At 39.0% G+C, this 18,108-nt stretch overlaps 1 protein-coding gene across 2 annotated transcripts in view; it reads left to right on the top strand.

Annotated features, from left to right (window-relative positions):
* LOC127839798 (SH3 and multiple ankyrin repeat domains protein 3-like) overlaps positions 1 to 12,507 on the top strand; it is a 53,488-nt gene extending 40,981 nt beyond the window's left edge. The window contains exons 16-17 of one of the 2 annotated variants that reach the window (XM_052368194.1): positions 6,161 to 6,210; positions 10,289 to 12,507. In XM_052368194.1, the coding sequence (XP_052224154.1) occupies positions 6,161 to 6,210; positions 10,289 to 10,373 (135 nt within the window). In that variant the 3' untranslated portion in view covers positions 10,374 to 12,507. The remainder of the gene's footprint in view (positions 1 to 6,160; positions 6,211 to 10,288) is intronic. The other variant, XM_052368187.1, reaches the window with a different exon arrangement.
* Positions 12,508 to 18,108: the final 5,601 nt, after the last annotated feature.

Raw genomic sequence — 18,108 nt, 5'->3', positions numbered from 1 at the left:
CTTGCAATTTCTTCCATTTAAGTTCCATGCTGTTTCAGTAAACTGTACAGCATGACAAATATAACAAGAGATTGCCAAGCAATATGGTCCCCTACCGGTGAAAGTCCACCATTGTCAGATTTTTTTTAATTTGTTGCCGTAGCAACCAGAATTCTTGACGTAGGAACAAAATGAAATGATGTGCATAATCTCCATATTGCCATCTATCAATGTTTCAAGTTTCATGAAAAAATTTGAAGAACTTATAAAGTTATTGCAGGATCCAGAAAAGTGTGACGGACTGACGGACAGAGCGCAAACCATAAGTCCCCTCTGGTTTCACCGATAGGGGACAATAAAGCAATACATGCGTATTAATCTGATTATACACAGATGCACAAACATATACATGATAACATGCTTGTCTTATCCCATTCTCTAACGATAATCTTTTTAGATGTTTTAAATTTGAACGTAAACCAAACGTCAATTTGCATACACTTGTATCAGTGACATACATCCACTGTGTAGATTACTTATAAATATGTTACATTCAATGTGTAGATTACTTATAAATAGGTTGTTTGTATCTAAACTGTTTTATAAATTGTTAATTATCACAGGCATTTAATTAATCCCTACTAAGTGCATGATGTCCATTATTGATTCCATTGTTATTTGTCATTTTTGCAGAGAGTCACAATTTCCACGCGGATTACACTTGGTTTTCATCATAAGTCTCCTTAATAACTGTCCCCGATTTTATCGTGGAGGAGTATTTATTATGAAACTATTTGTGTGCTTGGTATCACAAAAGGCTTCAAAGCCACAAAGTCCCTGAAATTATTGACTGATATTGACATGGGATTATTCACGCATGACTAATTCACAACCGCGCATATCTTTGCTGCCTTGTGGCCATACTAGTAAGATGTTATCGATAAGGGTGCATGGTAACTTTTACCTATGAAAAGGGTAAAGTGGTGCTTCAGAACGGCGGCGTGGAGCAGCGCCATGCAAAAAGGACATGGGAAAAACACTAAGCTAGATCTTGCTGGTATCTGGGATTCTTTAAAACCTTAAGGCTTTCACTGTCCGTGTATATACCGTCTTTTCCATTTTCATTTTGCATTAGACACAACAAAAAAAACCAAAAAACAACGTATGTTAGTTCATATTCCGATTTTCTTATAACCGGAACAAAAACAAAAAAACAAAAACGAAGTTGAGTTCTTTGAATCGTTTTTCACTGTACTAATAACAAAACATAACAAAAATCACATTTCTCTATTCATATTTCGTTTCAATTTTAATTATACAAAAATCAATATATGAAAATTGAAACACAGTGCCTGTTTCCATTTACCGCTCTTGAATTAATAAAACGGTATACGAAAAACGAGGGGCGCTCCGCTGTTTGGAGAGATAAGTCGTGATTGATTTTTTTGCGCAGTTTTCTCCCTTAGATCTTATTACTTTTGAATACATACATGTAGACAATTATAGACAAAGTCGAGTCTTGGGACAGCTATTATAAGCTACTCTAATGGGAAAATAAATAGATCTAGTAACATTATAATACAAGACCATCATATTATAATAATAGAAAAATCAACGCTAATTAAAGTCCATTATTTAAAATACCATATAAGTTACAACTATGAAATTGTTACAAATAATTAAGTTTATGAATAAGGTTTTTTTAAGGTACGTTTTTTTCCACTTTTCAAATGACTTTTTACATGAACTGGAATAAAATAATACGTTTTTCGACTTTTCATGCACTTTAACAGATCAAGCAACCAACGTTTGAATGCGCGTTTCTCTCGGCAAATCATACACGTATAGTTACAGATATACTAGCTTTTCTATAATGGTATTCGAGCTCCATTTTAGGAAACAACCAGGGTCTAAAATGGAACGTTTCAACGCGTGCAAGCAGTTTCTATAGGCGTTACGCATGCTATTCGCCTTCTTTAAGAACCGTAACGTTTAAAGTCATTTTTAGCGGCGTTATAATATCATTGCAAGGTAAATATTTTGTAAGCATTAGCTTCATCTTGAGCGCTCTTTCCGGAACATTAAATATGTTGTTAAATTAGTTATTAAATAGGCATATTTATTAAAAATATTATATATAATTATTTCAAGCGCAAAACAGTTTCATATAAGGTGTTTGGTTATAACTCTTTCAGAGCTAAATCACGAGACATATCACAGTTCAGTTGTGAAATGTAACATGTATTTGTACCTAATCGAATTTATTGGAAATTATATATTAGACACCTTGCACTTCACAATTTCATAAGCTTCAAACATCTTTTTATTTATTCTGCCTCACCCCTGTGTCTTGTTCTTTCTTTCAATATTGGCAGTACTAATACAACTTTAACATTCAATTATGTACAGTGATGTTAATAGGGGACATTTTAGCAGCCGCCGCCGATTATTGTGCTTCTTATCACATCATTCGGGTCTTAGGGGTAATAATAATTGGAATACGGGACTCAGGGGAAGGGGTATTACAGCTCTTAAAATGTAAGGACCTCTACCTGATTATAGGACTAAAACGAGTTGTTTTTTTAGCTCACCTTTTGTGATCGCTTTTTGTCCGTCAACCGTTGTGCGTTGTGCGGCGTCAACATTCGCCTTGTTAACTCTCTAGAGGTCACATTTATTGTCCAATCTTCATGAAATTTGGTCAGAAGATTCATCCCAATAATATCTTGGATGAGTTCGAAAATGATGCCGGTTGGTTGAATAACATGGCCGCCAGGGGGCGGGGCTTTTTTCCTTATATGGCTATAGTAAAACCTTGTTAACACTCTAGAGGCCACATTTATTGTCCAATCTTCCTGAAACTTGCTCAGAAGATTTTTCCCACTGATATCTTCGATGAGTTCAAAAATGGTAACCTTTGCTTGAAAAACATGGCTGCCAAAAGGCGGGGCATTTTTTCTTATATGGCTGTATATGGCTATTAGTAAAATCTTGTTAACACTCTAGAGGCCACATTTATTGTCCAATCTTCATGAAACTTGGTCAGAAGATTTATCTCAATAATATCTTGGACAAGTTCGAAAATGATGCCGTTTGGTTTAAAAACATGGCCGCCAGGGGGCGGGGCATTTTTCCTTATATGGCTACATGTATATATAGTAAAACCTTGTTAACACTCTAGAGGCCACATTTATTGTCCAATCTTGATGAAATATGGTCAGAAGATTTGTCTTAATGATATCTTGGATGAGTTCAAAAATGGTTACGTTTGCTTGAAAAACATGGCTGCCAAGGGGCGGGGCATTTTTCCTTATATGGCTATAGAAGGCTATAGTAAAATCTTGTTAACACTCTAGAGGCCACATTTATAGTCCAATCTTCATGAAACTCAGTCAGAAGATTCATCCCAATAATATCTTGGATGAGTTCAAAAATGATGCCGGTTGGATGAAATACATGGTCACCACGGGGGCGGGGCTATTTTCCTTATATGGCTATAGTAAAACCTTGTTAACACTCTAGGGGTCACATTTATTTTCCGATCATCATGAAACTTGGTCAGAAGATTTGACCAAATGAAATCTTCGATGAGTTCAAAAATGGTAACCTTTGCTTGGATGAGTTTAAAAATAATTATGTTTGCTTGAAAAAAATGGCTTCCAAGGGGCGGGGCATTTTTCCTTATATGGCTACAGTAAAATCTTGTTAACACTCTAGAGGCCACATTTACTGTCCGATCTTCATGAAACTGAGTCAGAAGATTCATCCCGATTATATCTTGGACGAGTTCAAAAATGATGCCGGTTGGTTGAAAAACATGGCTGCCAGGGGGCAGGGCATTTTTCCTTATATGGCTATAGTAAAACCTTGTTAACACTCTAGAGGCCACATTTTTTTTCCGATCTTCGTGAAACTTGGTCAGAAGATTTGTCCCAATAATATCTTGTTATCTCAGGTGAGCGACTTTGGGCCTTTCAGGCCCTCTTGTTGTAAAAGTAGTACTGAATTTGCATAGTATATAGGGGCAAAGAAAAAGAAATGTCATAAGAGACTAACTATAGCCCTATCAATTCGGTTGGATCAACATGAAATACCGGTACGTTAGGAAACATTTAGATGGCAGATTATGATCATTTCAATTTGGACAAATATATAATTTGGAAAAACAACTGAAAATATCCACGTCTTCTTCCCTTACGGCGTGTCTTTCCCTCCCCCAAAAATGCACGTAAGAAGCCATCCTGATCGAAATAAGTGATGTATTCTTATGTAAAGGAAAAAAGAACGCGCAATAGCCACGAATGAGTTACCTCCCCAAGACAGCAGCACAGAGCAAAGATCTATAAATATTTTTTTTATTTATAGATTTTTGAACAGCGCCACTCGTTTTTCGTTTTTTGTAAACCGTAATATCAAACCAAGAACGGTAAACGGGACCAAGTTTTACCCCGGTAATCATTGACTTTCGTTATATGAAGATTGAAACGAAATTTGAAGAGGGAAATACGTTTCATTTTTTGTTTTATAATTAGAACAACGAAAAACGATATTAAGAAATTAATTTTGTTTTCATACTTCGTTTTTGTTTCGGTTATTAGAAATTGGGAATATAAACTAATATGCGTTAATGCTCATGTTTTGTTGTGTCAAATTCAAAACAAAAAAGGAAAAGATGGTATATACACGGACCTTTTATGTATTTCAAGACTTACTTCCCTTTGTTTATTTTTTTGCATTAAAATTGTGTGTGTGTATTATATCTTCAAATCTATAAGAGATATCATCTTCAAACATAGGTCTTACAGGTCGCTGTGGTGTAGTGAAAATGGTTTCCGCCTAGCGACCGGGAGGCCACAGACTCCCACTGTGGGAGCGTTCTTTAGATTTCCTTCAAAGACACCAAGTACTGGTTCAAGGCCCAGGAAACGGACTCTAGAGGGTTTATATAAGCCACAGGCTTTCGATGCAATCAAGCTACATGTATAAATAAATAGGTTTAAACTAAACATAGGTCTTACTAATGTGCATGCGCAAGAATCATGACTTTTGCTTTCAGATTTGTTTTAAGTTATTGGCTTAGTCATTTTATTACAGTTACATTTTGAATGGATCATATCTTGCAAACTTTATGAGTTAATAAATGGATATTTCATAGTAACATTGAGTTTTAGTGCTTATGGGTCATGCTCCCATAATTTTACAGGTATTGCCCTTGTGAATTTTTATATTAAAATTTTGCCTTATCTTGAATGTAATATGAGATATCAAGGAAAAAGGTATTATGCTTGCACTTTTTACATTTCTAGTTTCTATTTATTTGCAATTATGTTATTATAATTATCCCCACGCTTTTCGGAGAAAAAGTGGGGATTATGTGTTTATCTCCCGTCTGTCTGTCCGGCCTGGCCACTATCTCCTCCTACACTATTAGCACTAGAACCTTGAAACTTACACACATGGTAGCTATGAGCATATGTGCGACCGTGCACTATTTGGAATTTTGATCTTACCCCTGGGTCAAAAGTAATGGGGGTTGGGGTGGGGCCTGGTCAGAGATTTTCACTCATTTTTAGATCAGCTGTTTTCGGAGAAAACCGGAGGTATTGTCATAGCCAGCTCGTCGTCTGACGTCTGTGTCGTGCTTAATCCTTAACATTTTGTTAAGGTTTTGAACATTGGCTCTAAAATCAAAGTGCTTCAACCTAAAACATTGAAACTTCATATGTAGCTGCACCTTAATGAGTTCTACGTGTTACACCTTTTTTGGGGTCATTAGGTCAAAGGTTAAGGTCACTGTGACCTAAAAAAATAATTCCGACAAGCTTTCATTTATTCAAAACTGCACCTGCAGCCGAGTGTTGCACCCGTTCTGAGGTGCTCTTTTATAAGGTTATTTTACATTAACTTCTTCATTTCTACACCGCTTTACTTCAAATTGATACTGAACATCTCTTTTGACAATACGGTCAATCTCAACTATGCATGGCCCCATTACCAACCCTGGTGCGCCTCCTGGGTCAAACATGCAGCGTGGGGATAGGCGTTGGCCTCTGCTGCGCCGTTTCTAGTTGTTTGTTGTGTTTGAGGTAAATGAATATTTTTAAGATTAGCAGTCCTGTTTTATCCGCTATGTTTTATCTTCGTTCGTGTGCTTTATATCCTGTGGTGTGTTTCCTTATAGGGTTACACTCCACTAGAGGAGCAGTCAGGCAGTAGGTTATCATCCACTGTGTATGTAGTCAATATTGTGTGCATGAAAATTCAGGGAGCTGGAAATGTTCATCATGTAACAGCTGACTGTTTTTTTTATCACACTCTAGCTGGCTTATACCCATTTGTTTTATTTTTCTTTTGTTTCTCAATAACCAGTTAGTGATTTTTTTTACTTATAATCAATTTGAACATTAAAAAAAATAATTGACCATTAAAAAAAAACAGTCGAAAATCCTGCATATAAATTAAAAGCACAATAACTTTTTACAGCTTACAAATTTTTGTTAGAATTGATTTTTTTACCTTAATGGTATACCAGTATTTATAGACTAAGAATCAAATGCCATTTGAGTAACAAATACATTGAGTTTGAATAAGCAAGTACTTTTTCATTTTTCTTGTAGAATTGCTGGGTGGGTGGATGCTACTGTCACATGATGTGTGATAAAAGCTGGGATATCTAATGCTTCCTTGACTACCTTTCACACAAGTTTAAAACTGTTAAGGCATTTATTTGTACATGTAATTATAAATTATATTTCATTTGTTATAGTTTCTGTGTTAATAATATGTATAACACTCACATGTATTTCTATGTGCAACAGTTGCTCATTTATTTCATATTGATAATTCAATGTATTTGGTTCCCAAAAATAATATTTGATTAAACTCTCATTGTAAAATCATCTTCGTTTGGTTAAACTAGGCTTATTGCATGGTGTAAAAAAAGTCTGTGCAGTCTGCAACCACTCATCAGGCTGGACACTATCCACTTGTATGGAGTTAGCCTGTGCAGTCTGCAACGGCTCATCAGGCAGGACACTATCCACTTAAATGGAGTTAGCCTGTGCAGTCTGCAACGGCTCATCAGGCAGGACACTATCCACTTGTATGGAGTTAGCCTGTGCAGTCTGCAACGGCTCATCAGACTGGACACTATCCACTTGTATGGAGTTAGCCTGTGCAGTCTGCAACGGCTCATCAGGCAGGACACTATCCACTTGTATGGAGTTAGCCTGTGCAGTCTGCAACCACTCATCAGGCTGGACACTATCCACTTGTATGGAGTTAGCCTGTGCAGTCTGCAACGGCTCATCAGACTGGACACTATCCACTTTTATGGAGTTAGCCTGTGCAGTCTGCAACGGCTCATCAGACTGGACACTATCCACTTTTATGGAGTTAGTCTGTGCAGTCTGCAACCACTCATCAGGCTGGACACTATCCACTTGTATGGAGTTAGCCTGTGCAGTCTGCAACGGCTCATCAGGCTGGACACTATCCACTTGTATGGAGTTAGCCTGTGCAGTCTGCAACGGCTTATCAGACTGGACACTATCCACTTTTATGGAGTTAGTCTGTGCAGTCTGCAACGGCTCATCAGACTGGACACTATCCACTTGTATGGAGTTAGCCTGTGCAGTCTGCAACGGCTCATCAGACTGGACACTATCCACTTTTATGGAGTTAGCCTGTGCAGTCTGCAACGGCTCATCAGACTGGACACTATCCACTTGTATGGAGTTAGCCTGTGCAGTCTGCAACGGCTCATCAGACTGGACACTATCCACTTGTATGGAGTTAGCCTGTGCAGTCTGCAACAGCTCATCAGGCTGGACACTATCCACTTGTATGGAGTTAGCCTGTGCAGTCTGCAACGGCTCATCAGACTGGACACTATCCACTTGTATGGAGTTAGCCTGTGCAGTCTGCAACAGCTCATCAGGCTGGACACTATCCACTTGTATGGAGTTAGCCTGTGCAGTCTGCAACGGCTCATCAGGCAGGACACTATCCACTTGTATGGAGTTAGCCTGTGCAGTCTGCAACCACTCATCAGACTGGACACTATCCACTTGTATGGAGTTAGCCTGTGCAGTCTGCAACGGCTCATCAGACTGGACACTATCCACTTGTATGGAGTTAGCCTGTGCAGTCTGCAACGGCTCATCAGGCTGGACACTATCCACTTGTATGGAGTTAGCCTGTGCAGTCTGCAACGGCTCATCAGACTGGACACTATCCACTTGTATGGAGTTAGCCTGTGCAGTCTGCAACAGCTCATCAGGCTGGACACTATCCACTTTTATGGAGTTAGTCTGTGCAGCCTGCAACCGCTCATCAGACTGGACACTATCCACTTGTATGGAGTTAGCCTGTGCAGTCTGCAACAGCTCATCAGACTGGACACTATCCACTTGTATGGAGTTAGCCTGTGCAGCCTGCAACCGCTCATCAGACTGGACACTATCCACTTTTATGGAGTTAGTCTGTGCAGTCTGCAACGGCTCATCAGACTGGACACTATCCACTTGTATGGAGTTAGCCTGTGCAGTCTGCAACAGCTCATCAGGCAGGACACTATCCACTTGTATGGAGTTAGCCTGTGCAGTCTACAACGGCTCATCAGACTGGACACTATCCACTTGTATGGAGTTAGCCTGTGCAGTCTGCAACGGCTCATCAGGCTGGACACTATCCACTTTTATGGAGTTAGTCTGTGCAGTCTGCAACGGCTCATCAGACTGGACACTATCCACTTGTATGGAGTTAGCCTGTGCAGTCTGCAACAGCTCATCAGGCTGGACACTATCCACTTGTATGGAGTTAGCCTGTGCAGTCTGCAACGGCTCATCAGGCTGGACACTATCCACTTTTATGGAGTTAGCCTGTGCAGTCTGCAACGGCTCATCAGACTGGACACTATCCACTTGTATGGAGTTAGCCTGTGCAGTCTGCAACGGCTCATCAGGCTGGACACTATCCACTTTTATGGAGTTAGTCTGTGCAGTCTGCAACGGCTCATCAGACTGGACACTATCCACTTGTATGGAGTTAGCCTGTGCAGTCTGCAACAGCTCATCAGGCTGGACACTATCCACTTGTATGGAGTTAGCCTGTGCAGTCTGCAACGGCTCATCAGGCTGGACACTATCCACTTTTATGGAGTTAGCCTGTGCAGTCTGCAACGGCTCATCAGACTGGACACTATCCACTTGTATGGAGTTAGCCTGTGCAGTCTGCAACGGCTCATCAGGCTGGACACTATCCACTTTTATGGAGTTAGTCTGTGCAGTCTGCAACGGCTCATCAGACTGGACACTATCCACTTGTATGGAGTTAGCCTGTGCAGTCTGCAACGGCTCATCAGGCTGGACACTATCCACTTTTATGGAGTTAGTCTGTGCAGTCTGCAACGGCTCATCAGACTGGACACTATCCACTTGTATGGAGTTAGCCTGTGCAGTCTGCAACGGCTCATCAGACTGGACACTATCCACTTGTATGGAGTTAGTCTGTGCAGTCTGCAACGGCTCATCAGACTGGACACTATCCACTTGTATGGAGTTTTATTTTTATAGCAAGTCTCTTCTTAACACAAAGTTTTGCTGGAAAGATTTGTCTCTAATTAGCTTGTACACACTTCACATGCATCAAGCCCAGTTTTCCCAGAACAGGAATCAAATAATGTCCAATTTTCTGTTTTTATAGAAGTAAATGAACACTTTTTTATTCCCATTTACTCCATGATTATTTTTTTTCAAAACCTTATATTTTAGCATCACATCATGTTATTCAGATGAGTAGTGAAGAATTTTCCCAATATTTTGTTTAATCCCTTGTAGTGGCTTGACAAGTAACTCCTTACCCAGATCTTACAATTACACATCTCTGTGTTTTTGCAATGTAATTATTTATGTCATTTTCACCATGGTTTTGAGACATGATATATATTAGTATGCAAATACAGATGATCAAATTTTATCTGTATGCTTTTTTGGCATTTTCATAGCATGGGTAGAACCAATGTTGCATTTAAATGCATGTTAAAGCCATTAAACGTTAATGTTGTTGTTGTTAATACTGTTTGAAATTGGGAATAAACATTACATCTCAAATTGTAATTGTGTACATACTTTCTTTAGAGCTTCCCATCTATTTCAGATTAAAATCTGCAAAGTCAACAAAATACCAAATATAGTTATTTACATTATATTTTATTGAAAAAAGCTTTCCAACTTTGGGTAAAAAATACTATGTTTATGATATGAATATGTAAAAGTGCCTTGATCTCTAAAACGCTTTGTGTTTTCAGGACAGCCGCAGTAGCACAGAGCGCACCAGTAGTGCAAAGCCCCCCCTGCCACGTGGCCGTCAGAGTGTCAACTCTGCCTCCATGAGATCCAAGAACCCGTCCCCACCCCGGCGACCCGCCCGACCCCCCAGAAATGAAACATAGCAACAATCCACCAACTATAGCCAGCCCTCATTTGTATGTGGCCATCAGCATAATTTGGCTCCATTGTAAAGCTGACTTGGATCTGCGCTGTCTGAAAACTGGGCTTAATTCACGTGCATAAAGTGTCCGAACAGTCTTATTAGAGACTACAATGAACATTTCTTCTGAAACTGGATTTTTGCTGAAAAGAGACTTCTTTTAAAAAAAATTTCCAAACCGCAAGAAAGTTATGCCCCTGATTACTACACAGGCTAATCTGAAAGGACTCTTAAACAGACTGAATAAAGCCTTGTTTTCCAAGGGCATGGCTCAATGACTTTTAAACAAACTGAATAAAGCCTTGTTTTCCAAGGGCATGGCTCAATGACTCTTAAACAAACTGAATAAAGCCTTGTTTTCCAAGGGCATGGCTCAATGACTCTTAAACAAACTGAATAAAGCCTTGTTTTCCAAGGGCATGGCTCAATTATTTGTTTTAAACTATATTTATTTAGTATATTTGCTGTGTGTTTTGTGGGGACTGAGGTCTACAGAGCATGAACAATAGTACCCTTGGTGTCATTTTAGAGCTACTGCTGAATGTTTATGTCAGCACTGATATGTTTTCAGGACAATTCTACCACTCTCAAGATTGTCTACAGTTTGTCTAAAACAATCTGAACATTTTATTATATGCTATTATATATTTTTCACAACACTTCAAACATAAAAATCTTCATTTATTTTTGGAGAGGTTATTCTATCACAGCAGGTTCAGCTATGACCATGATTCACAAGCAAGATTAATGTTCACATGTATAGAACATTTCTTGCTCATTGTTACAAGCAGTGGTAGTTCAATTTAATTCTTTGTATAGCATTTAATTGATCCTTCATCAATTCAGCGACATATAATCCTCATGACTGGCAACTCATTAGCAACTCAGGTGATTGTTTACCCCCCATCATGGAACTTGAGTCTTGTGCCCTGTGTCTTCATGCATGAACACACGCTCTTATAAGTTGAGCTGCTTTCAGGGTAAACTAGGCTTTATGCATATGATTTAAGTGTCGTCCCAGATTAGTTTGTCGTGTCTGCACAGTCTGATCAGGGACGACTTTTTTTCACCTTAAGTTGATTTTCTTCAAGAAGGGATTAACTAAAAAAAAATGCATATCATAGGAAAGTGTTGTCCCTCAGTAGCCTGTTCCTCAGTAGCCTGTTCCTCAGTAGCCTGTTCCTCAGTAGCCTGTTCCAAATGCGCAGGCTAATCAAGGACAACACTTTGAGCTCGCATATTATAAGCCCAGTTTTTCCTGAACAAGCCTCATATAAACGCATGTTTGTGTAAGTTGTTTTCAGTAGGGATGGAGTAATGACTACTGGTATATTATTGCTATGTTAACTTGTACCTATCCTTTTATGTTCATGTTTTTTGTTATATGTATGGAATGCACTGTTATTTTGCGCACTATGTTAATTTATTACAATATTCCGTCCAGATTTGTTGTTTTGTTTCATTTTCAGCTTTATAATTATTGCAAAGTTGCACTTCTAGTACCATGTATTAACAAAGTTTCTGTTATACGTCTATCATCCAGTGTTTTACTGGTTACACAGCTTTACATATTTCCATGGACATTAACCAAATTGTTGTTTGTACAGAATCACCAGTATCTTGAACATGATATGAACCAGTTTGGCCAGAAGTTTCATCCTACATTGTGTCAATCCCATGAGATATTAGAAACTGTGATATCATATTTTATACTTATGTACTTAGTAATGTTCCTTTGATTGTGTAGTCTTGGGTTATATTCACAAAGCTCCCTAAAGATAACTTGAGTCAGACTTAAGTTGAAAACCAAAAACATTCTTATGAAATCATTATAATACATAGCTTTGTCAGACTTAATGATGTGTGTATCATTGTTTATCTCTTACTAATGCAGGAAATTTGATGAGGATCGTCATCAAATGTGTCTCACCCCTTTTCCTTTGTGGAATTATTTCAATATTCATTATACTTATGTCAACGCAGGAAACACTAAATTTGCATCCGAAATACTTCAAAAAATAAATTTGATGTGTTAAGTGTGTTCAACATATATATAGATAAAAAGCAAACGTAATTTGAATTATCTTATGTCTAATAAAGACTTTTAATGACCTTGTAATACGGGGCTTTGTGAACACGAATGAATCATAGTTGTATTTGTCATTTGTTGTATTTTTATGTCCCCCACTATAGTAGTGGGGGACATATTGTTTTTGCCCTGTCTGTCTGTTGGTCCGTTGGTCTGTCGGTCTGTTTGCGCCAACTTTAACATTTTGCAATAACTTTTGCTACATTGAAGATAGCAACTTCATATTTGGCATGCATGTGTATCTCATGAAGCTGCACATTTTGAGTGGTGAAAGGTCAAGGTCATCCTTCAAGGTCAGAGGTCAAATATATGTGGCCAAAATCGCTCATTTTATGAATACTTTTGCAATATTGAAGATAGCAACTTCATATTTGGCATGCATGTGTATCTCATGAAGCTGCACATTTTGAGTGGTGAAAGGTCAAGGTCAAGGTCATCCTTCAAGGTCAGAGGTCAAATATATGTGGCCAAAATCGCTTATTTTATGAATACTTTTGCAATATTAAAGATAGCAACTTGATATTTGGCATGCATGTGCATCTCATGGAGCTGCACATTTTGAGTGGTGAAAGGTCAAGGTCATCCTTCAAGGTCAGAGGTCAAATAAATGTGGCCGAAATCGCTTATTTTATGAATACTTTTGCAATATTGAAGATAGCAACTTGATATTTAACATGCACGTGTATCTCATGGAGCTGCACATTTTGAGTGGTGAAAGGTCAAGGTCATCCTTCACAAGGTCAAGGTCATCCTACAAGGTCAAACGTCATATAGGGGGACATTGTGTTTCACAAACACATCTTGTTTTCTCATGACTTTCAACATATCATACATATAAGACTCAGTTTTGATGCAAACTTTCTACATTTATTGCTTAATTAAGAAATATTTCCGTAGAATTGTCTATTTTTTCACACCCTGAATAACCTTGCATTGTATGTGTTTAATTGTTTACCTAGAATGAAACATTTTAATGTTGGTAGATTACAAGTATTTAAAAGCCTGTTTTTCAACCTATATTTTGTAGAACTCACCGTGCCTGTATGTTGCACTTCATCAGAATGTAGCTTTAGGTGATATAGAAATTTTGTAATAAGACTAATTTTCATTACTTACTTAGAGATAACATGTTTAGTTAGTAATGAATAATTTTCACTCGCTTCATTTTAAAGGCATTATATAAAGCCAGAACCCATACAATCTATTCTTAGTGTAAGGAAACGTATTAAGTCAAGTTACGCCTGTCAGCTGAGCTGTTTGTATACAATTAACAGATGTTTTCTACATACATGTATATTTTTAATGTGAAACTGTGATTTTAGCGGACCAAATTTTTAACCATTGAAAATTACATGTTGATACAAAGTATGTATTATATGTTTGTTCTTTTTATATTTGTTTTTATTTCATCCAGTGACTTGTGTCACCAATTTATTTATTGATTGCTTTTTACATTAGAAATAAACATATCATATACGCTCAAGTTTTTGCGTTTAATTGTTTTTTGTTACTGGGGAAGGCGAGATGTAAGGTTCATAGGCAACTTTGGCCGTGGTGTCCCTTTTAGTATTAGCCTTGTTCTTATCGCCTTACTGGATTTTTGATAAAAAAGAGACGTCCATCAAATGAAACATTTCTTAAAAGCGGAAAGTGTCGTCCGTGATAAGCCTGTGCGGACTTCATAGACCAAAATGGGACAACTTTTGATGCACATGTATTAACCCTTTCAGTGCGGGAACCAAATTTCGAAGGCCTTTGCAAACAGTTTGGATCCAGATGAGACGCCACAGAACGTGGCGTCTCATCAGGATCCAAACTGTTTGCTATTCTGATAGTATTCTTTGAAAAAAATCGAAGAAAATGCTAATTTTAGAAATTCAGCAGACGACATTTTAGCAGAAGACAAATTTCCCAGCATGCAAAGGGTTAAGCACCGTTTTCCCAGAGTGCGATTTTTAGTTGTCAAAGCATTACATGTATATCAGTTGAAGCATGATTGCACGTATAGTACTGTAGTAAAGACCAATCAACTAAAATATATCCAATTCCAGAGTTCTTGTGTTAAATATAAATTTTTAAAGCTATTGAGAGTTTGTTTTCGCAATGATTGCCAGAGATGATGTATGTTTGCGTGCGTGTATTTCGAAGTTTTATTTGGTCATTCCGCGTCTGAGCCTGCATAATGTGTGGTCGGGTATGGTGACCACCAACCAATCATACATGCTGTTGGAAGCAGGCATTGAACCCGGGTCACATAGGTGAGAAGCGTGTGTACCAACCACTTGGCTAAGCGGATGATTCTTTGAGATTATTGGGAGATAATATGTGTATGTGTGGATGAATTTATGATAGGAACAGAAAATAGAAAGATAAAGCTATTGGTTAAAATTTATTGCTTTAAGGTTTGCGCGTAAATATTCGTCATCATCATTTCCTGTACCGGTTTGACCGTTGGGGGGGGGGGGGATGAGGGACGGCGATACAGAAATCCTCATCCAGTCAGTTATGTTCTGTGCTGCTTATAGTAATCATCCAGGGAAGGGATGTCCACTCTTACATTGTCCATCCAGCTTTTATTCTGCCGGCCTCAACATCGACCTCCCTCTAGGGTGCCCTGGAGAACAGTCTTGCACAGAGAGTCGTGCCTATTGACGTGTCCAATCCAAGTCAGTTCGGGAGAGATGCTGTCCACTCCTGGAGATTTTCGTGCTTTAAGACTACGCACTGCATCCGCCACCTCTGCCTTAATTAAGTATGGACAGACTGTTGTCCTCAGCTGCTGGTCTGTGATCGTTCTGAAAGAGAATGGAGTCTGGTTGAAGCTTGTAGTTGTAGAGGTCACTGCACTATCCAGTCCACCTGTTTAGGACTCCGACACTATTGGTAAGGAGATTCCCGTCAGCGTCTGACTGGTCTTCTCAGGGGTCTTGATAGTGTTGTAGGTATTCTTACTGCTGCCTGCGGTCATTTCTTTGTCGATGATGATACATTGTTCCTCAATCCATTATTCATTGGCTTCTTTCATCTTCTCCCTTACCTCCCTGTTCGCTATCTGGGAATTTGCCCTAGAGTCCAGGCTGGTGTACTTCTCATAACTCAGCTCTCTTCTTTTATCACATAGGTCCATGATTTCGGTCGTCACCTATGGTTTGTTCTACCTTCTCCCTATCGTAAGCACTTCTCCGGCCGATGGCAATAGGAAATTCTTGATGTTGTTGGTCATGGCGTCGATGTCATTGTCTAAGACGTTTAGGGCTGCAAGCTTGCCACCTATCTGTGATCGAAATACCGCCGTTATCACTGGATCTTTCAATTTCTCCAAGTTTAATCAAATGCGGGGGTTCTTCGTGATGCGCTTGCTCTTTAACTTCAGCTTTATAGTGGTGAACACTAAATCATGGTCACTGCCGATGTATGCACCAGGAAACATTCTTGTATTAGCCTTGTTGATGCTGGACTTGAAACGTTGCGGTGCCAGTATGAAATCGGTCTGGATGTGTACTTGCCCGTCAGAAGCATGCCATGTCGTTGTTCTGGACGATTGTTAGGGTGAGTTGGTGTCTTCTGGCGAATTCAATAAGTCTCAAATCAGTCGTTGGTCTCTTCTAAGCCAAATCTACCTACTGTCCCTGAAAAGTCTTGGTATTCGTCTGCTCCAACCTTGGCGTTCCAATCGCCTAGGACAATGAGGATGTCTTTCTTGGGGACCTTGGACTATGATGCGCTCGAATTCTTCATATAGCTGTCCCATCTCCTCGCCTTTGTAGTCACCTGTTGGTGCGTATGCCTGGATGATTGTGAAGTTTTCGCTGATAAACGGATGGAAATGAGTCTGCTGGAGACTGGGGTGCAACTGATCACGCTGTTGAGTACATCCTTCCTAATGATAAAAGCAACCCCGTGGCGATGTATAGTTTCCTCACCGCTGAACCATATTATGTCCTTCGTCTGTTGATGTTTCTCCGAATCATAGCCACCTAATCTCAGCTATTCCGTTGATGTCCCAGCGGTAGCGCTTTAGCTCATGCGTCAGTTCATGGACATTGCCGCACGCATTGAGTGTTCTTAGGTTCCATGTTCCTATGGTTGTTCCCTTTGTTGCCAACTTGATCGATGGATTAGCTTTAGGAGCTAACTTGTCACATCCACCCTGGAGACTGGTAGTGGAATGCGCAGTCGTTGTTATTACGGGCCACTACTGATCCGGCCTTGTAATCTGTTGTGTTGACCTCGTCATTCCCTTTCATTGGGCTTAAGACAATCTTGGCGGCGCCCGTCTCCTCTCCAAACGTTAAGATTAGTTTCTTTAATTATAAGTTTACTGAAGGAAGGAAGTTAAAGATATTTGGTAATTTTTACTTTTTTTAAGATTTAAGCGTGAAGATTGGATGATTTAATGACACAGAACAGAAAGTTGAAGCTCCTGGGTCAATATTGTCTGTTTTAGATTTGAGCGTGGTTGGATGATTAAAAGACACAAAAACAGAAAGTAAAATATACTCAGTCATCATTATTTGTTTAAGATCTGGGCATTTAGATTTTAATGATACAAAATCGGAAATGTGTGCAGAAAGTTCATACATGCCATACGTCCCGGATCGTCCGGGACAGTCCCGGAAATGCATACCCTGTCCCGCAGTCCCGGAAATTTGTCAAATGTCCCGGATTTCAGTAAAACCTGTATGTTCCCTTATATTAGCATGCAAATCTGTACTTGCCACTGATATTGCGTCATCTCCAAAGCAATGCCTGTCCGATTAGGCAAAAACGCTACGTGTCAAAATCGATCAATTAACGGGGGGTCCTATTATCTTGTCGATTGTCTCGTAATCAAGGTCAAACAAAAGGGGTTAATTCGTTGTGACTTGGCTTGCTCAAATTTGATGGGTGTGTACTTTTAACGGATTACGCGATGCACATTCATGAATAAATCCAGTTTCACCCGGATTTTTGCGGTGTCCGATTCATTCACACTCATATTGCGACAAACAACACCACTTTACGCTCAGCGCATACAATGTAAGTTGTAACAGTTTGACGTCATAGCTTACACCGCGCGCGCCACCCATGACAACGTCTGAATTCATCACCCTTGTTACACGCAGTCCACGTTTTAAGTGACTGAAAATTAAATCAGCACTGAACTATCTCATGTTTATATACATGTGCTCTTTTCAAACACGCAAAACACGTGGCTTGTATCTAGTAACGGATGAAGAAATGTTTATTTTGTCAATTGTTTAAAAGCAATTTACGATGTTAATTATAATTTATTCTTCTTGTTTAAATAACGTTTTTTTGTGCATTGATCTTAAATGGATGTTAACTTTGTTTATTCCAGGTAAGTTACATAAGTAATTTAACTAATTGGATATCGCGAAAAAATGCGAACCAAAAATACATGTATGACGTTCTCATATCGCTATTTGTATACATGTCCCGGAAAATCGGCAAATGTCCCGGAAAATTTAGCACAATGTCCCGGAATCGGTCTGAAAATTTATGGCATGTATGGCAGAAATATTTCAGAAGAGTAATGAGTACAAGGC

Source organism: Dreissena polymorpha, chromosome 1, assembly GCF_020536995.1.
Source record: "Dreissena polymorpha isolate Duluth1 chromosome 1, UMN_Dpol_1.0, whole genome shotgun sequence".
Lineage (NCBI taxonomy): Eukaryota > Metazoa > Mollusca > Bivalvia > Myida > Dreissenidae > Dreissena > Dreissena polymorpha.
Note: the sequence above shows the minus strand (reverse complement) of the source record. Positions and strands in the feature narration are given on the sequence as shown.